The sequence below is a fragment of the Amblyomma maculatum genome, chromosome 2 (genome assembly GCF_055883805.1).
Source record: "Amblyomma maculatum isolate TAMU_Amacu chromosome 2, ASM5588380v1, whole genome shotgun sequence".
Lineage (NCBI taxonomy): Eukaryota > Metazoa > Arthropoda > Arachnida > Ixodida > Ixodidae > Amblyomma > Amblyomma maculatum.
In genome coordinates, this window is record NC_139345.1 from 100,652,750 (window position 1) to 100,677,959 (window position 25,210).

A 25,210-nucleotide genomic window follows, 5' to 3' on the forward strand; every position below is an offset into this window, starting at 1 on the left:
GCTGCTGCATTGTTTCCTTGAAAGAGAACTACTTCATTTTCGTCAAAATGCGACCACCGCAAAGGTTCATTGAACCTGGCGGCTAGAAGCTCATGCGCCGTAACAGGCGCGAACACGAGTATCGACGCTACTGCTTTCATGCACGAATCGTATATGAAATCAAACACCGTCTTGCTGCGCAATTGAAGTCAGCTCCTAAGAAGTCTACACAGTCCAGCTGCTAGAGGACACGCCGGCCGCGGGATCAAAACGGTTACCCGTGGCACGAGAGGAACCGGATAAGCGGATCACCGCCGGACAGATGAATGATTCATGAAAAGAGCGACGGGGGAAATACGGCGAGGTCTAATCTCTGCTCTTGGAAAAAAAAAAAGAGGAGGTCAGCGCCACACTGCACGTTCCAGTGGGGTGTGGAGCTGTTATCCAGATGCAGCGGCGCCAGCACGCGACAGCCGAAGACGAGATTTGTACTGCAGCAGAACTCCACAGATCTCAAAGATACGACCTCACAGAACGATATTTTATACGCAAGTGGTTTCCTAGAAAAACTCAAAGCTGGACTTGTCGGTAGCGTACAGTTGTGCTTTTCTTCCTTTGCGCTTTGCTCTGCCTAGTCCCCTCGCGCTAAAGAAAGACACTGCCCCGAACGAAGTTTCAATACTCTTTCAAAAACCACTTCAGATCTCGGCACTTGGAAGTTCGCCCTTTCGGAGTTCGACGTAAAAGAACTCCGAACAAAAAGGAGTATCGTGATTCTCGTGCGTCACTCTTTCGACACAACGCACGAAAAGCGGCCAGGGAACCCTGCCAAAGGGAGCCGATCGATCAAGCTGCCTGGACCACATTTACACCGAAACACCCTAAATTTACTCCGCCGACAGCACACCACCAGATAGGCGCGTGGACAAGTCCGAATCCACGGAGAAAAAAAAAAAAAAAAGTGAGCCGACACGCTCCTTCCGCCCCCGACCAACAGCGCTGCCCAGCAACCGGAGACGCGGTCGCTCTCTGGTCACCTGGAAGATGCACTCCCCCACCTCGCAAGTCCAGAGCGAAAGTGTGGCAGCGCCGAGGCTGGTGCTCGATGAACCACGTGGGGCGCGGCCTTGGCAGAGGGAAGGAGAGGAGAGGGGGCGACGCCGCCGTCCGGCCGAGAGGCGCCTCACAGCCAGTCGACTAGTCTACGCCGCGGGCGGCGGACGGACAAGGCCAGCCCAGTTCTTCCGCAGTGTGCAGCGAACTCGTGCCAGAAGCAGTGCGCACCACTGACAGTGACCGCCAACGGAGTCGTCCGCGGCGACGAGGACAGCATGTCGTAGAGCGTCGGTTGTAGATATCGCTACTGTGCTGCTAAGTCGTCGCCTCGTCGATCTCGCCGCGGCTGCTTCTCGCAGCCGTCGCGACAACGGCATTCCGTGAGCCTTTGGAATATACGCCCGGTACGGAGCCCTCCACCGCCTCCTGCAGGTGAGCCGGCTTGCGTCTGCACGGGGATGCTGTTGGGAGCTTTTGTGGCTCTTGTGCGCTGCAATGGAGGCGGTACTGCCTTCCGGCCCAGCGCGCAAGTTTATAAACGGCCACCTTCGGGTCACTGAGCGCTGATCGGGCACGCGAGACAGCAGGGACGGGACGTAAACGAGGACGGGCTTCACGGAGTCTGTCCCATGCATCTGGCATGTTCGAGGAGCCCCCTGTCAAGATCAAACGTGTAGACTATGCCAATATACACGGTATTCATTATTAGAGACTTCTTATGTGCGCTCTAGCTTAACGGTCCGAGAAACATCCACAGCTCTAACGCCGGCCGGCAGACAGTGTTTGTATCAAATCACCTGATGGCGAAAACCAGTTCCGCGAACGGAGTTGTCTTTTCCGCCGTTGATAAACCCCGTGAACCGCGTCCCTTCTCGCCGCGTTGAACGAACGAAACTCCGCCTTTACCAAATCCTCGCGACCGTGCTTTCCGCAGCGAGCTCTCCAGACTTCAGAATGCACAGAGAAGCTACACGCGAATTGTGCGAACACCGCGCCGCGTTGGCTCAGTGACTAAAGCGCTCGACTGCAGGTCCCGAGGACGCCGGCTCGGCGGCAGAGTTTCGACGAAAGAGGCACGCGCCTGTGTACTGTACGATGTCTGTTTATACAGAACGCCAGGTGGTCGAAATTACCGGAGCCCTTCTCTACGGCGCAACTCGTAGCTCAGGTTGCTAACTAAAACGAGTGCAAAGCAAGGCGGCAGCGAGAAAGGTTGACACGTCAGATGTTTTGGTTAAGGCACGAAAATCGGCATTACCCTTACCCCGAGTTACTTCTGTGCATAGGGCACAGACCCTTGGCTGGTATCTACAGATCAAAGATTAAACGAATCGAACGACGCAGAAGTCGGTGCTTTTTTCCTTCGGGAATCTTATAGCGCACCGGGCACGCATTCTGGGCACTTGACACACCCCACGCTCAATAACAATACGACTATAGCACTCGCACTCTTTCGACCACTGCTCTTAATTGAGCGCCGTTGGCGTTGCAGGAAAAGGTTGTGCAACAGGGCAAGCCAGCATGGCGAAACACTTGCCACAGGTCCGCGCACAGCAGCAGGTATGCAAGCTGTATTGCGACGAAGCGTCGCGCGACGCGTGCCATGAACCAGGATCGTGAGAAGATACATCTAACGAGCCTTTGAGGGGATGAACGCGCATAGCTCACTGCCAGACCTTCCGTGGTTTTACACTCTGACCCTTGGGTACCAACAGAGAGGGACCCCTCTCCCCCTATGGCGAGAGGAGTAAAAAAAAAAAAGGGGGGGGGGGGGGGTACGATACTGAAACGGGCAGACGACAAAATTATCGGCGCTTCTGCCGATGGCCAAATGAATGCAATCAAACAAAAAACAGGGAGTGTCCCAGATCAGCGACACCATCTGTCTAGCTGTGGAGAGTCGCCTTGGCCAAGTGCGCAGTGCTGGCAGCTTCGGCCATGTCAGCCGCCAACTTCTCACCACAGCGATGCGCCCTATTTTCTGCAGAACAGAACCTTCGACGGCATCGCGTCAAAGCAGCTGGCTGGAAAGTTGCATCAAGGTGCGATGTATACTTAGGTTTATTGTATGGCCTTGAAAAAACATCAACCGAGGTTTAACTCTAGTTAAACTGATAAGACGTGCGAGAGAGAGGCTTGTTTGACGGTTTCGCACTGAGAGACAGACACAAATTTTGGCCATCGCCTTCCTTACACTAAGCGTAAAAGTCTTCACTGCAATGAAGGTATACATATGTCGGTTTGAATACCTATCGCAAATTAGCATCCAAACTTGATTGTAGCAGATGGATGCGAAATATAGGAAGCGAAATGACGCGACACCCCCTGAACGCTGCACGGAAAACGTCTAATTTTAGTACGAAAGAGGCGAAATATGGCGTCACACGGATATTTGTTAGTGATGCCGTATACGAGCAGATGACGCGTAGGGAGGAGAAGGACCCCGTCACAGGGGGTACCAGTTGTGCAGGCCGTCATCCCACTCGCGCTCCCGCGGCTCGACGACGGCCCGCGTCGCAGTTGTTATGGCAACCAGCGAGAGGAACATCCAAGATTTCCGCTCGGCTCTTAGACCGCACGAATGCTTTCGGCCTAATAGATACCACGTGACCAGCTGCTGGTTCATCTTTCGCACAGTGCAAGCGCAAAGCCCCACTGGGGAAAGCGCACCGGAGGCGAGCGGACTTCATTCTCTGAGGCGCGCGTGTCGGGACATTGAAGTGCCATCGCTCTCACGTTGAGGCATTTTTCTTTTTTGCTGCACGAGTCATCTAATTTTAGAAATTTTAAAGAAAACGCTTTGCGTAAGCAGTGGCTAAGAGCCAGCATTTAAGTCGGTTGTTTTTGAAGGCAATCTACAACTTCTGCATTGACACTTCATTCATTAAGGCGATAATTAAATAGTTGGCGAATTGTTAGTCATCACTAGATTAATAAAGTTCGGGGGACGAAAATACATTGCAGATTACGTCACGTGATAGCAGACCTGATCTGGTTTCACTCGGCTAAGACACTGCCCCTTTTTTTAAGGCATGGTTATACTTGGCGGGATAAATGAAATGTGTAATATATTCTTTCTGCATCAGCATTGCTGCCTACTGTGTCCAGAATACATGCATGATCTCTGCCCCCCCCCCCCCTCCTCCTTTTAAGGTGACCTGCAAGCACCTATATCTGGACCACATAGAGCGCGGATGACTCCGTTCGCGACTAAATAACGAAGCTGGGGCACTTCCGAAGGCACTTTGTTCCGCGCAATTATATCAATAAAAACCCCGCAATCCCCCGCTGAGCAAGCGAGGGCGGGGAAAAGAAGGGCGCGTCATGACATACTAGTGACTACATTGAGGGTTAAGGTTTGAAAGAAGGCGACCGACACATTCGCGGCTCGTCTCCCCGCGAAGTCCTTCGAGCACGAGCTTGCAGGATCGTGCAGAGCGACATCCACGCTTCGTCCGTGGGATGACTCGAAGGTGTTCCTGCTGGAGGCCGCGCGGGGCTCGTACACTTTCCTCGTTCGGCGCCACGACCGCGGCCTTTCCCGCCTCGGCATTATCGCGAGAGTTTCCTTCCGCATCGGCTTCTCGGGCCAAATATGTGAGTCAGCACGTCAAAACAACAACGTGGCGCGTGCATCCTTTCCAACCGGCCAGCTCATACGAGACGAGGAAGACAGAGCCTGCAGGCCGCCTTATTTCCCCCTCATCCAACGGATAACGAACACAATCGATACACCACCAGAGATGCGTACAGATGTCCGCCGCCGGATGAAGACCTCGCGCATCCGCACTTACTGCCCACGATCAAGGGCACGAATGACTTGTTGCGAGAGCCGGTCAAGTTGCGCATTTATTTTTTTCTGCTGCGTTTCTGCAGCAGGTATAGCTGAAATAGGTCGAGTTATTTTCAGAACACGTTGCACAAATGCCCGCCTCGTGCAGGCTGAACGGACACAAAAACTACGGCATGCGGTGGAATCCTCTCTCTTCTTCAGAGCCATTTCTGGCTCGTGGTGAGTTGCCAGCGGTCTTCTCTTGTCGGCAGGCGTCATTCGGTTCGCACTTTCGTCGAGACACTGCGTGAACGAGTTGGCACGCAATTTGGTCGACACGGAAGGTGGCGCCGCCATAATGACGAGCCGCTGCCGCTCAGCAGCAGGCCCCCGCTTTCGAACTTGAAGAAAAGACGAGCAGGTCGAACTATGACGGCTTCAGACCGAGAACCGTTCGGTACACCTGAATTTTCAAGCGCGAAGGTGAGCAATATGCAAACTGCAGAAAACCGACCAAGGTTCTTCTCACTGCTCGCCGTGGGAAGTGAAGCCGGATACAACTAAGGAAAGAAGTCGCCAGATTACTTCTAAGGAGGCTATATTCAGCCAACGCGGCGTAAGATTATCATGATGCCGCGGTTGATGCCATTAAGCTGTGGTGAAATCCGCTTTCCTGCGATGTCATGATAGGAGGTCCAAGGGGGAAAGCCCGCCTCCTCGCACAGCAGCGCATAAGCATTACACAACGTGGCTCAGTAACGCGGTACACGTTCCCGGGTGAGCGCGCTGGTCAAAGTGGTGCTCACATGGGCCCGGCCAGTGCATCGTGCGACCAATGAGCGGGCGCTGCCGCCAACCACACTCACGTCGGCGCCATCATCATCGCGCACCCGGGCGAAACATCGCGATCTCCTTGGGCAGAAGAGCGAGCGGGCGAGGAAGAAAGAAAAAAGGAAGGTTGCACGATACTTTTTTTCTTCGGCCGTAATTTTCCACAGGCGCCTCACGCGACACACGCCGACGCCACGATGTCCCTCGCGTGTGAACACCAACGAGGAAACGAGATGGCCCTCTCGAGACACAATGGGGCAGGCACGGGCGGGGCGTGGATATGATACGCTGCCCACGGGCATGGCCGAGACAAAAAATAGCGCAGCAAAGTCTCGGACACCGTCAACGTTTCATGCGTACGCATATGACGCATCGCGGAGAAAGGCGACTGCGACGCGTCGTTCTGCAAGGTGTCAACGCCGTTGACAGAGAGGCCAGTGACACGAAAAAAATTAGGGCGCTCAAATCAGCATAGCTTCGAACCACCGTAGCACGAGCGGAGAGGCCCTTATTGAGACGCCATCGGCCAGCCGTCTCGGGGACAGCGTACCTAACGTACACACACGCTGTAAGTAAGCAAGTTACGGCTTGCCGACGCTTTGCGTCATACGCGTTCCCATGGACTCCTTCCAACGGCGTGCTTCAGGAAACCATTTCCCACGAGAGTTACGCGCTCGAACAGCAGCGGTGCGAAAACGCCGTTTTTGCCGAGCCGTTCGCGGCAAGGTCTCCAACTGGTCTACACTGTAATGGGCCTGTATGAAAGGAGTGTTCCAAGAAATATTCTGGCGTTAAGAAAACGTACGCAGAACAGCGGCGCCCGTGTTGGCCAACTGACGCGCCGCGCCGCTCGATCGACAGCAGAAAGTGGTTATCGCAGGCAAAACACAGTCGGGAAGACGGCAGAGGAGTGGCGCGTACTTGTTCGCGACGCATATATAGGGCACAGATATCGTGCACCACAGACGTGCAGAAGGCTCTAGCCGGACATCCGCAAGAATACCCGTATATCTCGCGGATGCAACCACAGCTGCGGCAGGGGCGAGGCCATTCATCGGGGTACCGTACGCGACGCAGGCCTTTCAAAGGGGACGAGCCGAATCACTCGTTTACCTCTCCTTTGCGACGCTGACACAATCGGAAACAGCGGGCAAAAGCGTGCAGCCCAACCGGGGTCACCACCTAATCACACGACGATGATCTATGGGTCCTTTTCATCTCCTGTCCTGTAGCCCCCCCCCCCCTCTCTCCCAGGTCCTCTGTCGGTAAATTAAACGACAGCTGGCGGTGCATTACGCCCTAAGAGACGCAACGCAACAATTAAAAGACGTTAAATTAAGAATGGCAACCGGCGCACACTACGCGCCCACGCGGCTCGAAAGAAGACCGTAACTACGGGAGGGGGGAGCGGCCGCTGCCCCCACAGCAACAAGCTCGACCGTGAGTGCGTGTCCAGCCGGTGCACACGCACTCATTCCGCAGTCAGCATACACGCACATACAAGTGCACGCGTGCGAGCAGAGCTCCACAGGCGCACACCTCGCACCGACAGGTCTGACGCAAGAGTCGCCCCATCAATATCGAACGGAGGCAGGAACAGTACCACGCTCCGCTGCTACCGACCGGCCGACATGCATAGCCGTGAGTGACAAATCCGCACGCGCGCGCATACATGCATTCCGCGGACACGCCGAGGAGCTGGTACGCGTCGCGGCATCCTCTTCGCGTCCATGGCAAGCGCGCACGCAACAGCACGCGGTGTGCCAGCAGCAGCAGCAGCAGCAGCAAAATCACCTCCGGAAACGGTCGGCTGCGCCCGCACAGTGGGGAGGCCGCGGACAGCGCAATTTGCATCGACGACAGCAGCGCCGGACGCAATGCGAGATCGAACGACGATGCGCTCCCATGCGCGGCGGCGGACGCAGATCGCCGCCACTGTAGCAGCGGCATATGGCGGAGCTTCGCTCGGCGGAATCTCTCTGCTCACGGCCGAATGCCCGCAAAACAATTTGCTCTCGGCGCGCGTGCGCCACAAAGTGCACAGACTCGAGCGGGCCAAAAAGCAAAAAACACCAGCCACACCGTCCGTCCTCGCAACGAATGGCTTGTAGAGGCCAGCCATACGCACAGCTATACGTTGCTGGACGAGCACATTCCAGCGCTCGCGTATAGTGCTCACAGACGCGGATGCGCGAAATACAATAATTAATTCGGCATCTCGGTGTATTTGCGGACGAATCTCGGCTTTCGCAACGCGACACGCGGCCGAGTTCCTGATACGACCAACTAACTGCAACCGGACCACCTTGACGACACCACACGCTGACGGCGGATTGCCGCGCGTACCCTCGCGTGTTGCGCGAATGCGGAATTCAGCGCACGCAAGAAGGTCGAATTCTGCGCTGCAGTCCTTCAGCGTGGCTTCCACAGATCCCGGCGGTTACACCAGAATAAGGAAGCGGACCACTGAGAAGAAGCCGCGGACCACTGCTCTGGCGACACACGCACGCCATGCAATTCAATGCGTTCGTCGTAATTTCCGACTCCGTCGGGACTTGTGCGCCGCGCTCTTTAAAATTGCGCGAACCCCTTTGCGTAACCGAGGGTACTCCAGCACGACCAGGCGGGTGGAATAAGCCTGGGCTATACGCACGGGTGCTGACACCAATGCGCCAAGCTGGTGTGCCTGAGCGCAGACGTGGAAGGATATGCGTCGGTATACTGCTTGAGCCAAAAACAACCACCGAAGAAAGACGGCCGGCAATAATCGACGCGGTTGCAGTCAGCTCCGAATGGCGCCACAGGCCCCACCGCTGTTTTTTTTTTTTTTTTTTCCAAAGGGTTATATTTAAATGTACAGGCGCGAGGGGCACGCAGAATGCCTCCCTGTCGTCAGCGATCTCAGCACTTTATCGCGCGCGCGGGTTGCCCCAGCGCCAATTACAGGACGCGTCAGGCTGTCGGAGTGAGTGAAGTCCGCGAAGTCCGTCAGTAGAGGACTTGCCAGGCGCCCTTACTATATACGCCCACGCTGGGCATCATTAGGAAGGACGCCACAAGGCGGACGCTGCCAACCTACACTCCGCAGGTCGTGGACGGCTTTCGCTTCGAGCAGTCGTCGCGCGATAGCGCAGAGTGTACGAAGTGCAAGGCAAACCGCAGGTTACACCATTTCGCCCCTGCGCACTGGGCGACCCGCTGCCGTGTTGCGAGCCTTCGTCATCGGCCACCGCTGCTCTTGGCCTCTTCGCGGAAGACGACCTTGAACTGCCCGTCGAAGGCGTCGACAGTCCGCTGCGAGCAGCGGCGGTCAACGTACAGCACCGCCCCCGCAATCGTCTTAATGGTAACTGCGCTTGACCGTTAAAGCATAGTCGCCCCCGCAAGACGAGTACATGCCGCACGCCCAAAGTGGTATCCTTAAATTACAGCGAATATGAAATGCCGTTACTGGTTTGTTTGTTTTCTTTTTGTGAAGGAAAGCGCGGAAATACTAAACGCGAGGTTGGCGCCCACACGCACACACGTGCGGTCCTCCGAGCGTCTTTGAGGACTCGCGGTTATTTATAAGATTTCGAGGCCCAAGTGTCGTCGTCACGCCTCTCGATATAAAGCTGCCCTCTGAGAGTGCGCGGCGGCGCATACGCGCAGCGCCGCGGCCATGGAACGCTCGACTTCAGCAGCTCCAACGCTAGGACGCTGGACTGTCTCAGAGCCGACGTTCCGCCGCCCCTCTGTTCTTAGACACTCGTGACCGACTTAGGTGTACCCGACAAAACGCCGCGGAGACGAGAAAAACGGTAAGCGCGGTTTCTTGATGTTTTGCTCTTCCATAGAGGAAACATTAGATTTCATCCAGACAGCCAGCGGATGTGCCATGGGCCACCACTTTCCGGCGATGTGTCAATAGTGGGGGGTCCCAGTTTTGCGAATCTCCCTTGCTCTCTCTCTGTGTCCACGCGAAGCGGAGCACATGCATATCGTGACGGTATATGTACGGTCTTTTCTGTGCACAGGCGCGGGGCCCCGCGACAGCCCTAAGTCGGCCGAATGTGGCCGAAGGGCGCACGGGGCGCATGGCCATCAGCATGTTCTTGGACAGCATCTACCTCAACTGGGTGCAGCGACGCTTCCAGAACGCCACGCCCGAGGCCCGCAGCCTGCTGCGCGCCGCGCGCGTTTCGCTGCCCAGCGTCGAGCAGCCCGCGGCAGGGGGGCCGCTCAACGCCTACCTGGCGAGGAATCCCGTGCTCCAGCTCCTGCAGAACAACCACTCGTGGCTCACGCTGCTCGGAAACTCGACGGCCAGCGCCGACGACGACGCGGTGCGCGTGAGCAACGCCAGCCGCGCCGCCTCCTCCTATTACGACCACGGCCTGAGCGCCCTGTACCCGTACCTGTCCGTGGCCATGGCCGTGTCGCTCATGTTCCTGGCGCTCATCTGCGCCGCCTACTGCGTGCTGCCCGAGCTGCGAAATACGCACGGCAAGAACCTGCTCTCCCTGTCGGGCTGCTTCATCGTGCTCTACGTGGGGCTCATCGTGGATTTCACGCTGCGCGCGGTGCTGCCGCGGCGGCTGTGCCTCGCCGTGGCCGTGGTGCAGCACACCAGCTTCCTGGCCGTCTTCTTCTGGACCAACGTGATGGCGTTCGACGTGTGGCAGGCTATCGTGACGCTGCGGCCGCTCGCAAACCCGCGCCTGCGCGAGGACCACTACTGGCAGTACGCGCTGTACGCGTGGACCGCCACGGCGGCCGTTTCGGCGCCGGCCTTCGTGCTGCACTTCACCGAGCTGGTGCCGCAGGCGTACCGGCCGCGGTTCGGCGAGGTGCGCTGCTGGCTCAGCGGACAGCTGGCCTACGCGCTCTACTTCAACCTGCCCGTGGGCATCATCCTGCTCTGCAACGTGGTCATCTTCGGACTAACGGCGTGGGCCCTGTACCGGGCAAAGACCCTCCAGAGGGTCACCCTGCAGGCCAAGCAGCACAAGAAGATGTGAGTACCCCTGCGCATTCGTTAATTCCGACAAGGTGGTCCACACGCACCAAAAGCTTCTGAATTCCAAATGCCTCGGACAGGAACAGCACAGCAGCCTCATGGCGACTGCTGCAAAGACCACAGACTATGCATGTGTCGGCAGTGTTCTAACGATGTCCAGGGAGACAGCGAGCTTTGCTGGGAGTTAAAATCAGTGAGGACGCGGTTTCGTGGTGAAATGAGGCTGCATGCATCTGAATGGGAGTGCAAACTTACCTTATCCCTCTGGCCTGTACCTTAATTATGTGCACACCAACAAGATGTGCTTGTCAATGTGCATTCCAATGCACAGAAAGCCAACAATGGATCTCCAATACGGCTTGCAACAACTCTCACTTTCTGATCGACATTTCACGCCTCGCCATACTTTAACAGCCCGAATATATCGAACTCGAATACCTCGAATTACTGGCCATACCGAACACCGATAGCACTCCCTTAAAAAGTCTTGTGAAAAAGTATGGGAGAGTCGACGCTCGGTATATCGAATACCAATTTCGCCACCTCATTCAATATACCGTAATGCATGCCACGCTTCCGAAAGTGGCGCTTATCCTAACTGCGCCAATCACCTTTCAAGCGGGCACCTGCTGACAGTGTGAGCGCTTTGAAACCACATTGCAAGTGAAAGCACAGGGTGTGCTTGAGGATGGCCTTTGGACTCTGGTGCTAATTTTGTACGCAACATAACGATTGCCCTCGCATGGTGTGCTTCGCTCACTTCAATGCCGAAGTCGTTGCAAAAGCTGTCTTTTACTTTATTGGGCGATTATTCTATCTACTATGTGCTGATTAACATCATTACCAGTATCAAGATAGGCAGCAGCCAATTCTAAAGCACAGTACGCTACGGCTTCAATGTGAAGCAGGTCAGGCCTAGCAATGCATTGCAAGAGCTACGCTGCCAGCACGCCGTTGCAAAAGATTCGTCACTCGCGTGAGTGCTATGTGTTTGTGCTTCTAGATAACAGATAAAACTTATGTACTGCCACCTTATATATACCGAACTAGTATTTCACGATCACTTTCTGGTTTTACATAACCCGACTACTCTACTAACAAATAAAAATATGTCCTAAACACACAATAAAACAACGTGAGTGGTTTGCGCTGCAGCTCCATGCCTGTCCCTATAGCGACCTCCTCTTTTTTCTCCTTAATATTAGAATCATCTATTCCATTCAATTAGAAATATATTACAAAGTTGGCTCAAGAATTAAAAGCAAGCATAAGCAGAAGAAACAATTCAAATATCACAGGTGTTTGGATAGGGCAAGCCGTTTTTGATAGACCACTGGAGACAAAAGTCTTAACTTGCAAACTTCTGCGTCCTCATTAAAGAACTGCATTACTCAATTTTTGATTGAATCCTCTTCAACATTCAGCAGTGCGGCAAATCACACCACAAAATTTATGCAAATCTAAAATCTACTGGACAAAAAGAGTGAAACTATCATCTCGCAACAAATCACTGTGCCACATTAAAAGCTGGCATCTTACTGCGACAATGCAGAGCTCACAGCTATTTATTGCACCGTTCCAGGTTCTACCTGTATGTGAAGCTCTCAGTCGTCATGGGCATCATCTGGGTGTTCGAGTTCATCCCATGGATTACGGGCTACTACAGACTGTACGGCCTAGCAGGAATGCTCAACTCCCTGCATGGCATCTACCTGTTCTTCATTTTTGTCTTCAAGCGAAAGACTCTCGCCCAGCTGCGACAACGTCTTAGCTGCTGCGGCAAACGAACAGTTAAGCCAACCTTATCCAAGAAGTACTCGTCCAGCACACTCACGTCCATCTCCAACTGTGCACTGAGTGCGGGGCCGTAGTGCAACTCTTTGTGGTGCTCACGCAGAAGATGTGGTGTCTTGTGCGCAATGTGCACTGCCTTCCTAGAGCCAAGGGGCTTGTGATATGTGCTTCAAGAACGCCTCTGTGTGCTGTGTGATGCGATACAAAGGTGCAGAACAAGATGGGAACGCACGTGTGCTCAAATGACAGTGACTCAACTGTAACATGCCATCCCATGCTTAACAATATTTGTGACATGCCATTGAACTGCCATTTCAATGTGGTGATATTTATAAAAGCACACGCTATTCATCAAGCAAGAGCATGCTGATCACAGTCTTGTGTAAAAAAATGTTGTGTGTGTGTTTTTATGTAGTGTTGCTGTGTTGTGTGAAAGTTTTATAGGATTTATCTGCAAATGATACCAATAGTTGCTTATGAGTAATATTAAAATATGTGCCAGCTTTCTCTGCTTTTTCTGTCTCCTTGAAGAGCATTAACTGAATTAACATTTGTGAGCACTGCAGATATAACATACATTGTTATATTAATTGTGCTTGAACTGCCAAAAACACACATTTTAAAGATTCTATGAGGAAGTAAGCTTTAAGGAAAAGGACAAATCATAAAACACATCAATCATTACAATATTCTAGTTTGTACGAAGCTCGTCTAAAAGTCTCATTAGGTAGGTGATGATGATAAAGCTCAGTAACTCAGGGGACCAAATGCAACTAATGATAAATGATCTAGTAATACAGGAGAAGCAGAAAGGTAGGCCTAAAGACTAATATGTTGAAGACTAAGGTAATGTTGAACAGCCTGGGAAAGGAACAGCAGTTTAAAATAGGTAGCAAAGCCTTGGAAGTGGTAGGTGAATATGTCTACTTAAAACCACAGATCTGGACTACGAAAGAGAAATAACTACAAGAATAAGATTGGGATGGAGCGCATTTGTAAGATACTGAAACATTATGACTACCAGCTTACCAGTATCACTCAAGAGGAAAGTGTAAAACAGTTGCATCCTACCGGTCCTGACCTAGGGGGCTGAAACATGAAGGGTAACGAAAAGGGGTCTACTTAAGTTGAGAACAACGCAGAGGGCCGTGTAGCGGAAAATGATAGGTTTAACTTTAAGAGATAGGAAGCGTGCAGAGTGGGTCAGAGAAATAACTCAGGTCACTGACATTCTAGTGGAAATCTAGAAGAAGAAATGGGCATGGGCAGAACATGTAGCGCGAAGAAAGGATAACCGATGGTCGCTTAGGGCAACAAACTGGATTTCAAGGAAAAAAAGTGTAGCAAGGGGCAGAAGAAAATTAGATGGGTGGATGAGATTAATTCGCAGGGGTCAAGTGGATGCAGCTAGCACAGGACTGGGGTAAGTGGAGGAAAATAGGAGAGGCCTTCGCCCTGCAGTGAGTGCAGTCCGGCTGATGATGGCGATGATAAAGCTCAAAACTTGAAAAAAAAAAAGCTTTTTGAGTAACTTTTAGAAAATTCTTGTATATATCAAATCCAAGGCCCACATATGGCAATTGGGGTGACTTAAAACTTTGTGTGTTCAAGCATACACTTTCTTATGCTACAGCTACCATGCCTGCTCAATCATGATGGAATATCTGTGTGCCAAGTTGACACAGGTAACAAGGCATGCTGAACTAAAGGGTCAACAATTACCATCCTGGGTTCTAAGCATGCACCTATATCTCCACCTAATTATGCAATGGCATATTATCCTGCCTGTAGCCATTCTCCAGCTATACATGCTTCCAAGCAGATTTGTCAGTGAAGGAGCAAGCAAATTCACAGAGGCTGGTGGATTCAGTGGCCTGAAAATAGGCATCATTTGGCATCTCTGCGCTCCTCTACAAGCCAGGCACGGGGTTATGATGATGACTTTCATGTATATATTATGTATCCAGTTAAAAACCTGCTTTTCACATAGTAGCCGAGTTGGAAATACAGTACAGTTCAACAATTCTTTCATGTAGAGGAAACAGCCTAGGATTAACTCAAAAAGCCTCTCCATTGCAGTCACGTTACTAACATATGCTTCCACCCATGCTCCACACTTAATGCTGCACACTGCCCTAAACTGACATCCATTACATACAGCACAAAATAAAAATGCATTTTTCAATTTTTCTCTATAATGCACAAGTGAGTTCTGTGTATTTTTTTCAGCAAATGAAAGTGTACGCTGTCACAACTGAAGCTGACAGTAGAAAGAAGAGTGCAGTAATGGAATTGAGTGAGGCTGTGGATGCTGAACAAACTGTGCCTGCCAGGTAAATGCACACCTTCACAATGTATGTGTCATGGAATTATACGAACACGAGAGCAAGTGTGAATCCTCATTTATGTGGTCTGCCTCAATCAACACTACTGTAGAGTTACCTGAAAAACAATGCCCATGCAAACATAAAACAAGCAGCATAAAGATGATAGAAGTACCGTGCTCATACACACACTGATATGTGTGCGTGTCTTCTTGCTGTTTTTGTCTTCTTCATGCTGCCATATTTCATTTCCACTACTATGCACCCACACGCTCAAGCATCTATTCTTGTGACCCTTTACAAACAGTTTAATTTCATCTTAAGACACTGAATGTGCCAGCAAGTAGTGTTCTGCAAAAACCACAGTTCCTAATGCATGAAAATGAAGTATGCAAGGAAAGTGTTTCTAGCTATTTTAGCTGGACAAAAAATGTGAGTTCATTTTGGCAAGCCCTTTAGACAACACTAAAGACAATTTAATTTGTTGCCCATTTACTTACAAAAAAAAAAAAAAAAAGACAAAGCTTGGGGCCTCTCAATTTCTCAAATACATTCACTCCCCTTCATGCATGGTAAAAGTGTCCACTAATATTTTTCACACTCCTACCACAACTGGTGACAACACCTACGGCATTACAATAAGGCATAGGCTACTGGTAAGGCCGATATGATCACATGCCTCATCAAAACACCGCACAAATAGTTCACATTAGTGCAAGGACTTTGCTCTTCTTCTGCTCATTAAAAAAATATATGAAAATTTTACAACATAATGGCTCCACATACTTTATTATATAATATAAAACAATAATAAAATTCACTTCACTGTCGCTTTAAACATCCGTTGCCATGTTCCAGTAACAGTATCGAACCACAAGAAAGCAGCAAGTGCAACAGTAGGTGGAAACTAACTATAGCAAAATTTACAGGTCAATTTCAAGCAATGCTGTAATGGCGGCTAGTTGGTTTTCCATCATCATGTAAGCGCGCTGAACTTTAACTCAGGACGATTCACTAACACAAGACAAGACTGGTATGTGCGCAAACTTTCAACTGTTTGTTACAAGTACTTCTCTCCTTTGTATGTGTGTATATAAGGAGAGAAGTACTTGTAATAAATAGCTGAAAGTTCGCGCACGTACCAGTTTTGTCTTGTGTTAGTGAATCGTCTTGAGTTAAAGTTCAGCGCGCCTACATGATGATGAGGTCAATTTCAATTTATAAGAAATACTAAGTGAATCGTAAGCCCCGGCACTGATAGGTATGTTCTTCTGAACATGCAGTAAGCCAGTGTAACTACAGCAACAGTTATTTCAGAGTAAAGAAAAGGTTTCCGTTTGCAACATTTAATGCACATTTTTTGCTAGAAAGGTTCAAACAGTGTAAAGTGCCATATGGTGTGGCTTCAAGCATGCTTACAACCAGTAGTACGTTTCGCGTTTTCTTCTTATGGTCATTACCAAATAATGATGCAAGTGAATTTTAACCCTACAGCCATAATTAAATCTTATATTATAGACACACTTCTGAATTAAAAATTAACTAAAATAACTAATTAAAAAAATAAAGATAGTATCCCAGCTACATGCAGCAAAGACATCCCGTAATCCCGGGAATTCCTTGTTTGGGTGCATGGTGATGTGTGCATGTTATGCAGCTCTGCACTATTCCTACCCCCGCATGCATCCTCGCCAAATAACAATAATAGCTCCAGTAATTTAGCCAGCTCATTAGTCGAAATGCACTAACATTCCTGCGGGCGTACAGAGGCGATACTTAAAATTCGCGCTTCGTGCCACGCAGGTGGCAGCACCTAACAGGCACCGTAGCGTCATTTCATTTCATCGCGTAGTCCCACGGCTACGCGCCCCCGCTGCGGAAAGGAGCGTCAGGAGACATCAGGACACCGGTCGCGGTCGACAAAGGTTGTTTGTCTCGCCGACAACAGTGACGATACTCAATGGGGCGTCATCTGTCAATGACAGTCGTTCTTTTCCACCCTATTAAACACGGCTTCGCAGCCGTCGTCAATAAGTGGAACGAGCGCGAACGACGAAACCGCTGCGCATCGCTACACTGTGTGCCAAGAAAAAAAAAAAAATTGCTTTAGAACTTTGCACTCTTCCTCAGACAGAATCGGGAACAATAGCGTGCGCGATCTTCTCTGTTGCTTCGGTATGGTGGGCATGTGCGCGTCATATCGGAAATTGTCTGACGCGGCTACTGCACAAGGGTTTTGCAGAGAAAAATACAAAATTCCAGGGTGGCCTCTAAAAGAAAAAAATAACAGCATCCAATGCAACACCAAAGGAAGCGCATCAAACGGGGCCAACGACAGAAATGTGCGCTCGTGAGGGGACCTCACAAGAGGCACGCCGACAAAGCGCGCACGTAGTTCAAAGACCCTCCTCCCTTCCCCTTCGACTTTTTCGGGGCCAAAAGAAGACACATGCCCCCACATAGACAGAAAAGATGCCGCAGTAATTGCGTCCCGAAAGACGCGCAAGAGACGGGACAGGCGCGCAACGACCGACACTCGTGCTCAGCCGCCAAGCACAAAAAAGAAAACAGAAAAAAAAAAAAGTAGGAGAAGGACAGGCAGTGGGAAAGAGCGCGCAGCCAGATAAACCAACCAAAAGAAAACGCTCGCGATAGCGGATAGCGCAGAGGAAGCCACGTTGTGAGTGCGAACCCCACAACGGTCGCTATTCAACGTTCCTCGGGAACCAAAGTAAAGATGAGAAGCGGGAGAACTGTCGGAATCAAATCTATATGCCGCGCTTCAGGCTACAGGCCACAACGCCGATGCGGATGTGGCAGCCTATCGGAGTGTGAGAACTGCTCCCGTTAGACGATGCCGTGTTTACTCTTTGTCATCACTTTTCTTGTAAACATACAGAAGCGCAGGAAACTCTCCTCGTGAGGCTAATATGGAAGACCGAAATAGCCTACAATCTGGTCGCCAGCACAACATGCGGCAACGCGCGGCTCCGTTCCGCGATCGGGCAGAAGTAAAACTAAGCTCGATGATCCACTCGTCAGAGATCGATGGCAATTTCGAAGCTCCGTCAGTGCCACTGAAGTCCGTATAGAAGCGATAAACAGGCTGCTCTTCTGCGCAGAAGTGAGGAGTGGTCTTGCAACACAGCCACATACGCGCGTCGGGTTATTTTAGAACGCTCTAGTTTGAAGGATGCGACGACCACTCACCATCTCTTGACCAGCTCGCAGCTTCTTCAGTCGCTCTTCCTCCATGCTAGACAACTGTCACAAACACAAACACACAGAACACCACATGAAAATGAGAAGACAGTCTACTCGGGACAGTTCATTTTGAAGCGCATCTTCCACAACGGAGCGCTCAAGGCAGCGGCCATGTTTTCTGCTGATACGACAATGAGTCTGCCACATGTCCATAAATATTTGGCACGCATAATTTTATTGAAAACTACAATTCAAAAATATTGAACTTTAATTAAAAGATTAAATATTTAAATAAAATTTTAGTGATGCAAACACGAGCACAACGTGCGAAATTACTTCTATGTTTACATGTTCCGGCTTGATCAGCGTGGTCGAAAATTTGTAGGAAAGTTCGCCCGCGAAGCAGCGCACGTTGCTCGTGCTAGGAGGAGTCGTGCTAAAGTAAACTAAAATTGTAGTTTATTTTAGCTGTGCATTATTGCCGCGTGGTTTTCACCACAGCCAGTGTTTTAGCATAATGCTAACTTTTTGATGTGATTAGTTTAACCAGCTTGATGATACTGAAGCCTGTGTATTTGAAATGGAGATCTACGAGCCTTCGTACGTCACCAATTTTTCGGGCGCGGCAAATTGTACTTCGGCTGTCAGGTGGTCGGCTGACAACAGGTTGTGCGCAATCACCAATGAAGCAGTACGTATTCTGGTGAGGCGAAAGCGTTGCTATCTTCAGAACTATGTTTGCTGTTTACATTCCTGCAGGTAGCCGTAACCTGAATTCCGGTTGATGGTTTCATTTCACTCTTGCAGGCTGGTAGATGCTACCGCTTTTGTGCACATATTTGGTTCTTCAGTTCTCTTAGGATTGTAAAGTGCACAGGCGACACTACTTTGTCGGTGATAAAACTTACAGGGCAGCGTATTCAACATATGTTTGTCACGGCCTCAGTAGTCTTTTTATTTCGGGCTAGAATTGAAAAGCGACTCGACTTTTAAACGACTAAAATATGTTGGCTAGAATTAGGGCCACAACACCAAACCCGATAACCATCCTTCCTTTGTCAAATTAAAAATGCAAATGAGCCAAAAGTTTCACTTCCGAACAACCATGTGTATTGTCAGAGGAGTATTACATGGCTAAATTACCTCCGTAGCCGTGTGACATTTAATGTTTTGTGTGCGTGTGACAAACTAGAAGTGTCTTGGTGTTCTTGTACTTGCCTCGCAGAGTTCGCCTTGCTCACCTAGTGAGGGTGGCCACTCTCACCAGTACAGCAAGTCGTGCATTGACAATCCAGACAAACCTTTTGACGTTGCTTCAACTCCCTATGACAGCCTGTTGCAGGACCTTGACATCGGTATGTACCAGCAAGATGCTAGCAATATTTTCTTACTATAGAGGCCCACAGAGCTTCTTTTTGCAGATCGCCGCCACTCATTGATGCTTGACCCAACACTGTCACCTGAAAGTGCTAATGCCAAACTCCATAGTACGTACCACAGGGCTCACTGGTCTCCTTTGCATTTGGGGGGCCGGAAGCGGTAAGCACCTTCTCGACTTTGGAAAAGCTTTATTCATTTGTACAATGCACGCGCATGCACATGCGTGCAGTAAAATGAGATTATTGACCTGCTGAGCTTGTCAATGTGCCAACTTCAAATGTATGTGCTGGAGACACTCTACTCTTATAATTATGAGATGTGCAGATGTCTTTTGCTGGACTTTTTTTTTTTTTTTGTTGTGAGATTTATTAAATCCACTGTTCTTGTAAAAAAAAACTGTGCCATTTTGACGTAGTCATACACATTCACTGTTTGTTGTTTTATCCTCGTTGTAGTACTGCAGGTTTTTTTAGCTGTGCTGCTTGCTGTATTCCTGCGTGGAATTGCTGACGTGTTGCTTAACTTTCACTGCAAAGGGCTCAATCATAAAGAAGTCCAGCTGCTTTTAATCTGCATCCTCTAGGTATTCTGCCTTTCTGAACTAGCAATCTTAGCCTTTGCCGTGACTACCTCGATGTCACTTAGAACAACCCAGCATGCAACTTGTGGTTCAGCTTTTAGTAGATGCGCGACTGTTTTTCTTCATGACACATTGTGTGATATGCCTTGACATAACAGATTGCTGAAGCTTTTATCTTCATTTATTTTACAACCAAGCTTTAAAGCAATTATGTGGTGCTCTGTTGTGGAGTTTCCTTAGTCCTAGTCATGCACTCTATGCTGTGCTCATACCACAGTGCAAGAATATATTTAGGTGCTGACACTGCGCCCGGTGGTGTGACCAAATCTTGTTCGCCGCTCCATGCGCCTCTCTTGAATAAGGATAGATCGTGCCATGTCTTGGGGTCTATACCAGTCGCTGAGCTGAGGCAACCGTAATGCAAGTGTAGCGGGATTTTTGGGTGCCCTGGCGTGTACATATGCTTTGTTAAATGCTACAAGGGCTTAAAAGGATTGAGGTTGCTATCGTCACATAATAATTTTCGGCTACTTCGTGCTTTATTTGCTGGGGCTGCATGAATAGATTCAACAGCAGTGGCAATGCGGCCCCGTGATCTGTTCGAACTCGTTATCGTAATGCATTCATTTCAAATGGTTTTTTCATTCATCCGCATGACAGCAAAAAAATAAGTTAACTATACTGCCTCTTAAATATAAAAGGTGGGCCTCAATGCACATGTTCTCACAATTGGGTCAAAGAGCCTAAGTGTGCATTCAAACTTTGCTTGAGCAGAGTAGTGCGCCGACGCTGTGGGATGACGTCCGCTATATATAGATGGTTAACTTCGGCCAACTGTGGTCTAATGAGCAGAGAAACCTCAAGGGCGTTTCCGCATTTCGCCTGTATCAGAAAAACTGCCTCTGCAGTCAGAAATAGAACCCGCGCTGTTGTGCTGTGTTGCGGTACGCCTCTGCTACTGTACGTGTGAACGCTGGGACCAAAATGAAACCAAGCTTGCATTTCTTTATTCTTTATTCAATGATTACCCCGCTTAGCCCGAGGGCGCTACAGCAGGGGGGTTACAGAGTGGAAAAAAACACATCTTCATTTATGGAGCACACTTGATGACTTGAAAGCCGATTCCATTCACTGATGGATCGAACAAAAAAGGAACTGGCATACATGTTAGTTCTGGCACTGTATTCCAAAATTTTAAAACAATGATCTGTGCGAGCAGAAACATAATGTGGCCTATGTAAGTATATTTCCTTTCGAATGCCTGTTTTGTTGTGGTAAATTTGGTACAACAGTTTAAGTCTTAATTTCCTTCTTCGAGAGGAGAGGGTTTCCCATCCTAATTCATTTTTCATGACGGTGCAGCTATCAGTTCTCGAGTACCGACACAGGACAAACCTTGCTGCGGATGTTTTCAATTTTATTGCTGAGTGTTATTTGCCAAGGGTCCCATACGGCACAAGCGAAGAACACCGTCTTCCTTAAGGAAAGACCAGCGTGCAGGTGCAGAGGTAAAATGCACGGCTTTGAACTGCAATTACCAGATGTCAGTTGAGAATGATTTAATAATTCAATTGTCTGTTAAAGTGGCTTGTTGACCTCAATAATTTTGGGTCACGAAATTCTCCATTCAGTGTTCTCGAGTCCAGCAATTTATGTAGCTGCATATTGTTATAAACATTACTGGCAAAACTTCTGCCTTTCATACCACCACGTTTTGTGGCACTAAAATGTACAGTGGATGCAAACTGGCCACGAGATCGGCGACTAAAATTAACTGATTCACTGCCGTTACATGTCGCATCTGATGTGTCTATGCAGGTGCTTCTTCGAAACGAAGTCTCATCCTTATAGAAACAAAGGACCCAGAGTGCCATTAGCAGCTTCAATTGTTCATTCTCTGACGTTGTGACCTCCACACTTTTAAACCTGAGGATAGCTTAGATAGAGATCAGAGAGCTCCACTGCTGAGCTGGAAAATACGGGTTTAGTACAAACTGCGGCTGCTGCCAAACAACAAAAAAGGTGCCTGTGTGTAGTGAGGACTCCCATGTGGCCCAATTTTGATCCTTTCATTGTGGCATTCATTAATGCCTATATACCACTTCAGTACTTCAAATAGCAAAATTTATATATATATTTTTGTCCAACTGCGACTGAAATAGCTGCTCTGGGGAACAAACATGTTTATTCCAAGTAGCCTTTTCATTGCAATAGCCATAGTTTTGGTATATTTTTATAATATATTATATTTATATTTTTTATTTCAGTAGCCAGGTCAAGTCATCTTTATTTCAACATCGCATAGATGTAAGGGGCACAGACAAAAGGCCTAACAATGGCTTAACGAGGGGCTGTTCCCCCTCGTCAAGCCTTATTTATTACTAGTACTATGACAGCGGCGGGTGCAGGTCGCTTGCTTGACTGCTTGGCGCACGTGTCTGCTGACTGTCATTTTCTAGGAGGCTTTCTTGAACTTGTCTATTTAGTCAGATATTTCGGACACATGGGAAAACTGGTCACAGCATTCGCCGACAGCAACGCGTTTTCTTCTTGGGTACATTTAAATGTACATTGCCATCGAACTCTGTGTAGAGCGATTTTGATATCATAAATGCTCGGGAAAGTGCTTTACACAGGCGTGGTCACTCGGTTGCAATATTCTATGTGCTCAGAGGATTGGCCGGGGCCACAGTTCTAGGCAAGCAGGGTCCGATGAAGCTTTAAAAAGTGACACTTGATTCGGACAGCTCTGGTAGCATGGTTTTTCGTTGGGTACGAAGCCCCTCTTACCCATAATAACATCTGGTCGGCTTCTGGACACGGCTGGACTTCAAAGGTGTGTGAAAGCAACAGCCAACACATCACAACCAGGAAATACATATGCAGCGACGACCGTCCGTGGCAGCAATCTCCGCCAACACTGCGACACAAAAAGCTAGTTATAGCATACTTAGTTCGTGCATGGTGCTTGCCACAAAGTGGAAACTTAGAACCTAATGTGCACACCTTGTGATGCACATACTCTGACAGTAAAAAAATTCCGACAAACACAGCCTAATATGGCACCAAAATCTGGCCACGCTACTTAGCCACGCGTGCCGCTCTGCAGGCAAATAGGATGGATGGATGGATGGAATATAGGATTTTCCCCTTTGAAACAGAGTGGTAGCAGTTGCTATCATGCTCATTTTTTTTTCCTATATCTTAACTATTATTTTAGATTGTGTAACTGTACCATCATTCTGTTTATTGAATTTTTATTTCTGCATTACTAAAATTATGTCATTTTTCTGCTTTTAAACCACCAATCTTCCAATCGTGTTTTGCTAGCTTCCACCGCAGGTTCATTCACCCGGCCGCTGGTATCTCTAAACCTCAGAGCTTCAGGAAGAGTGACTGCGCCTGCATCGACTTCCGGATGGATACCATTACATTCGAGTATAATATGGTTAATTATTTCTGTGGATTTACCACATACTGCACATGTGTCATCCATCTTCCTTGTTAAATTTCTTTTTGTAGCTGCGTGTTCTAAGACACCTTAATCTAGCTTCAAAAAGTAGGGCACTGCATCTTGAGTTATCAAACAAAGCTTTCTTCCTGATCTGTCTTTTCCACTTTCGGTATAGTTCTACACTCTGCTTCTTTTCCATCGAGTTTCTTCAATTCTTTTCCTCCATTGTGAGTCAACGCTTTTTAGGTATAGGTATTTAAATACTTTAGCTGCCCATCTGTTACTGTCCAATTTCTTCAGGCGTTCCTCATATAATATTTTACTGTGAGCTTCCTGTACTTCAAAAGACGCCCAGCCCATATCTCCCTGTACCGCCTCATTTGTGGTTTTGCCATGGGCACCCAGTGCTAATCGTCCAACGGCTCTCTGATTTATTTCTAATGTCGACTGTACCTCTGCTTTTAGGCACAAAACCACATTTCCAAAAGTAAGCCCTGGCGCCATAATTCCTTTCCAAGTACCCCTCAAAACCTCATACGTGTTGTATCCCCACAATGCCCTATGCTTCATTATCCCGACATTTCTTCACCCTTTTGCCTTAAGTGATTGCTCATGCTTTTTAATGTATGCCAATTCTTCGTTTACCCATACCTCGAGATATTTATATTCTGCCACTCTGGGTATTTCATGGCCTTGTATTTTAAGACCCTTATCAGTTGAGCCGTTGAAAATCATCAGACCTGACTTAACTGCACTAAAACTGAAGCCTAGAGCGTCCTCTTCATCTCCGTAATACTTAACCAGAGTTTGCAATTCTTCCTGACTTTCTGCTAGCAGCATAATATCGTCTGCCACGGTCACCGTGTGAAATAGACATAGTGACGCAGCGCCCCCGCGCTGCTGTGTTCGGCGCATGTACTGGAGGGCGAACACAATCTGGACGCGCTCTCCGCCGCGGCAGTCAGTATCGTCACCTAAATATTCTTACACCGGTGCTGATACTCACTAGTGGCATGACAATGTGGTTTTTGCGCTATCATGGCCTCTTCTACCCCAGGTGTCTGCTTGCTACCTTGACCAGGGATCATCGAATTCAGGTGTGGTTTGAATGCACTGAGGGACATTGGAAGTGCTTGGCCGAGCCCTCTGCAGCACTACTGAAACGGGCTAGTGAGGGCTGGGCTCCACCGCCTGAACGAGAGACGAAAGAGGAGCAGACCACCTATTCGGGACGAGTATTTGATCTACTCAAAAGGAGAAGCTACTCTGTGGCCACCCTAGGTGAGAAAATGTACAGTATTATGTCAGAACAGATCGATACTTTTGGCTTGAACTTGGAGTGCAGCCAAATACACTTTGGAATGTGCATTAAAAGGGCATTGAGAACAATGACATTAAGTCTTTGTAAGTGAAAATTAGTTGCTTGGCTCCTTCCGGCTATGCTGATGCTTGGTTGGTAGCGGTACCGCTTTTACTGCTGATAAATTCAGACGGAGCCAAATTACGAAACAGTCATATCACAAAAACTGTAACAAGTCTGTGACAAACGGATCAGCTAACCTTGCTCCTATCGGTCGACTTTTACTGGTGTAGCTGTCGATCAACAAGAGCAAGGGCTGATTGACAGGTTCGTGACTATTATGTGATGTGATCGTTGCGTAATTCGGCCCTTGATGCCAATTCTAAAAAAAAGACTTTGATCGCCATTTGGAAGTAAATGGCAGCATAGCATACCCTCAGGAAATCACGCAAAGAAATTGGTCTTGGCGTCATTGCAGTTTTGTTACTGTTATGGTGGGTGGCGGTCACTATCTCATCGGTTTAATTGATTTGGCCT

The 25,210-nt window shown here is 49.1% G+C and overlaps 3 protein-coding genes across 22 annotated transcripts in view; 2 read left to right on the forward strand and 1 right to left on the reverse strand.

Moving 5' to 3' along the window:
* Window positions 1–18,159, reverse strand: part of LOC146199400 (uncharacterized) — a 269,488-nt gene extending 251,329 nt beyond the window's left edge. For 14 of the 18 annotated variants that reach the window (XM_084594862.1, XM_084594875.1, XM_084594861.1 and 11 more), the window contains exon 1: window positions 17,966–18,159. In XM_084594862.1, the coding sequence (XP_084450988.1) occupies window positions 17,966–18,010 (45 nt within the window). In that variant the 5' untranslated portion in view covers window positions 18,011–18,159. The remainder of the gene's footprint in view (window positions 1–17,965) is intronic. The other 4 variants (XM_084594877.1, XM_084594871.1, XM_084594865.1 and 1 more) reach the window with 1 other exon arrangement.
* Window positions 1,175–12,938, forward strand: LOC146199403 (G-protein coupled receptor Mth2-like). 2 transcript variants are annotated; one of them, XM_084594857.1, is made up of 3 exons: window positions 1,175–1,467; window positions 9,655–10,634; window positions 12,220–12,938. In XM_084594857.1, exons 2-3 carry the CDS (start codon window positions 9,715–9,717, stop codon window positions 12,506–12,508), a joined length of 1,209 nt encoding a protein of 402 aa, XP_084450983.1. In that variant the 5' UTR covers window positions 1,175–1,467; window positions 9,655–9,714; the 3' UTR covers window positions 12,509–12,938. The 2 variants fall into 2 exon arrangements, with proteins under 2 accessions (XP_084450983.1, XP_084450982.1); XM_084594856.1 differs by lacking the exon at window positions 1,175–1,467 and adding an exon at window positions 8,861–8,984.
* A 162-nt stretch (window positions 18,160–18,321) lies between the features above and the next one.
* The window catches only part of LOC146199404 (general transcription factor 3C polypeptide 4-like), a 41,841-nt gene continuing 34,952 nt past the window's right edge, over window positions 18,322–25,210 (forward strand). The window contains exons 1-4 of one of the 2 annotated variants that reach the window (XM_084594878.1): window positions 18,322–18,662; window positions 19,185–19,314; window positions 19,381–19,498; window positions 24,431–24,654. In XM_084594878.1, the coding sequence (XP_084451004.1) occupies window positions 18,540–18,662; window positions 19,185–19,314; window positions 19,381–19,498; window positions 24,431–24,654 (595 nt within the window). In that variant the 5' untranslated portion in view covers window positions 18,322–18,539. Of the gene's footprint in view, window positions 18,663–19,184; window positions 19,315–19,380; window positions 19,499–23,129; window positions 23,358–24,430; window positions 24,655–25,210 lie in introns of those variants that run through there. The other variant, XM_084594879.1, reaches the window with a different exon arrangement.

Coding starts and splice junctions, on each gene's coding strand:
- LOC146199403 (XM_084594856.1), top strand. Junction 10,635..12,219: donor GCCAAGCAGCACAAGAAGAT/GTGAGTACCCCT, acceptor GCACCGTTCCAG/GTTCTACCTGTATGTGAAGC.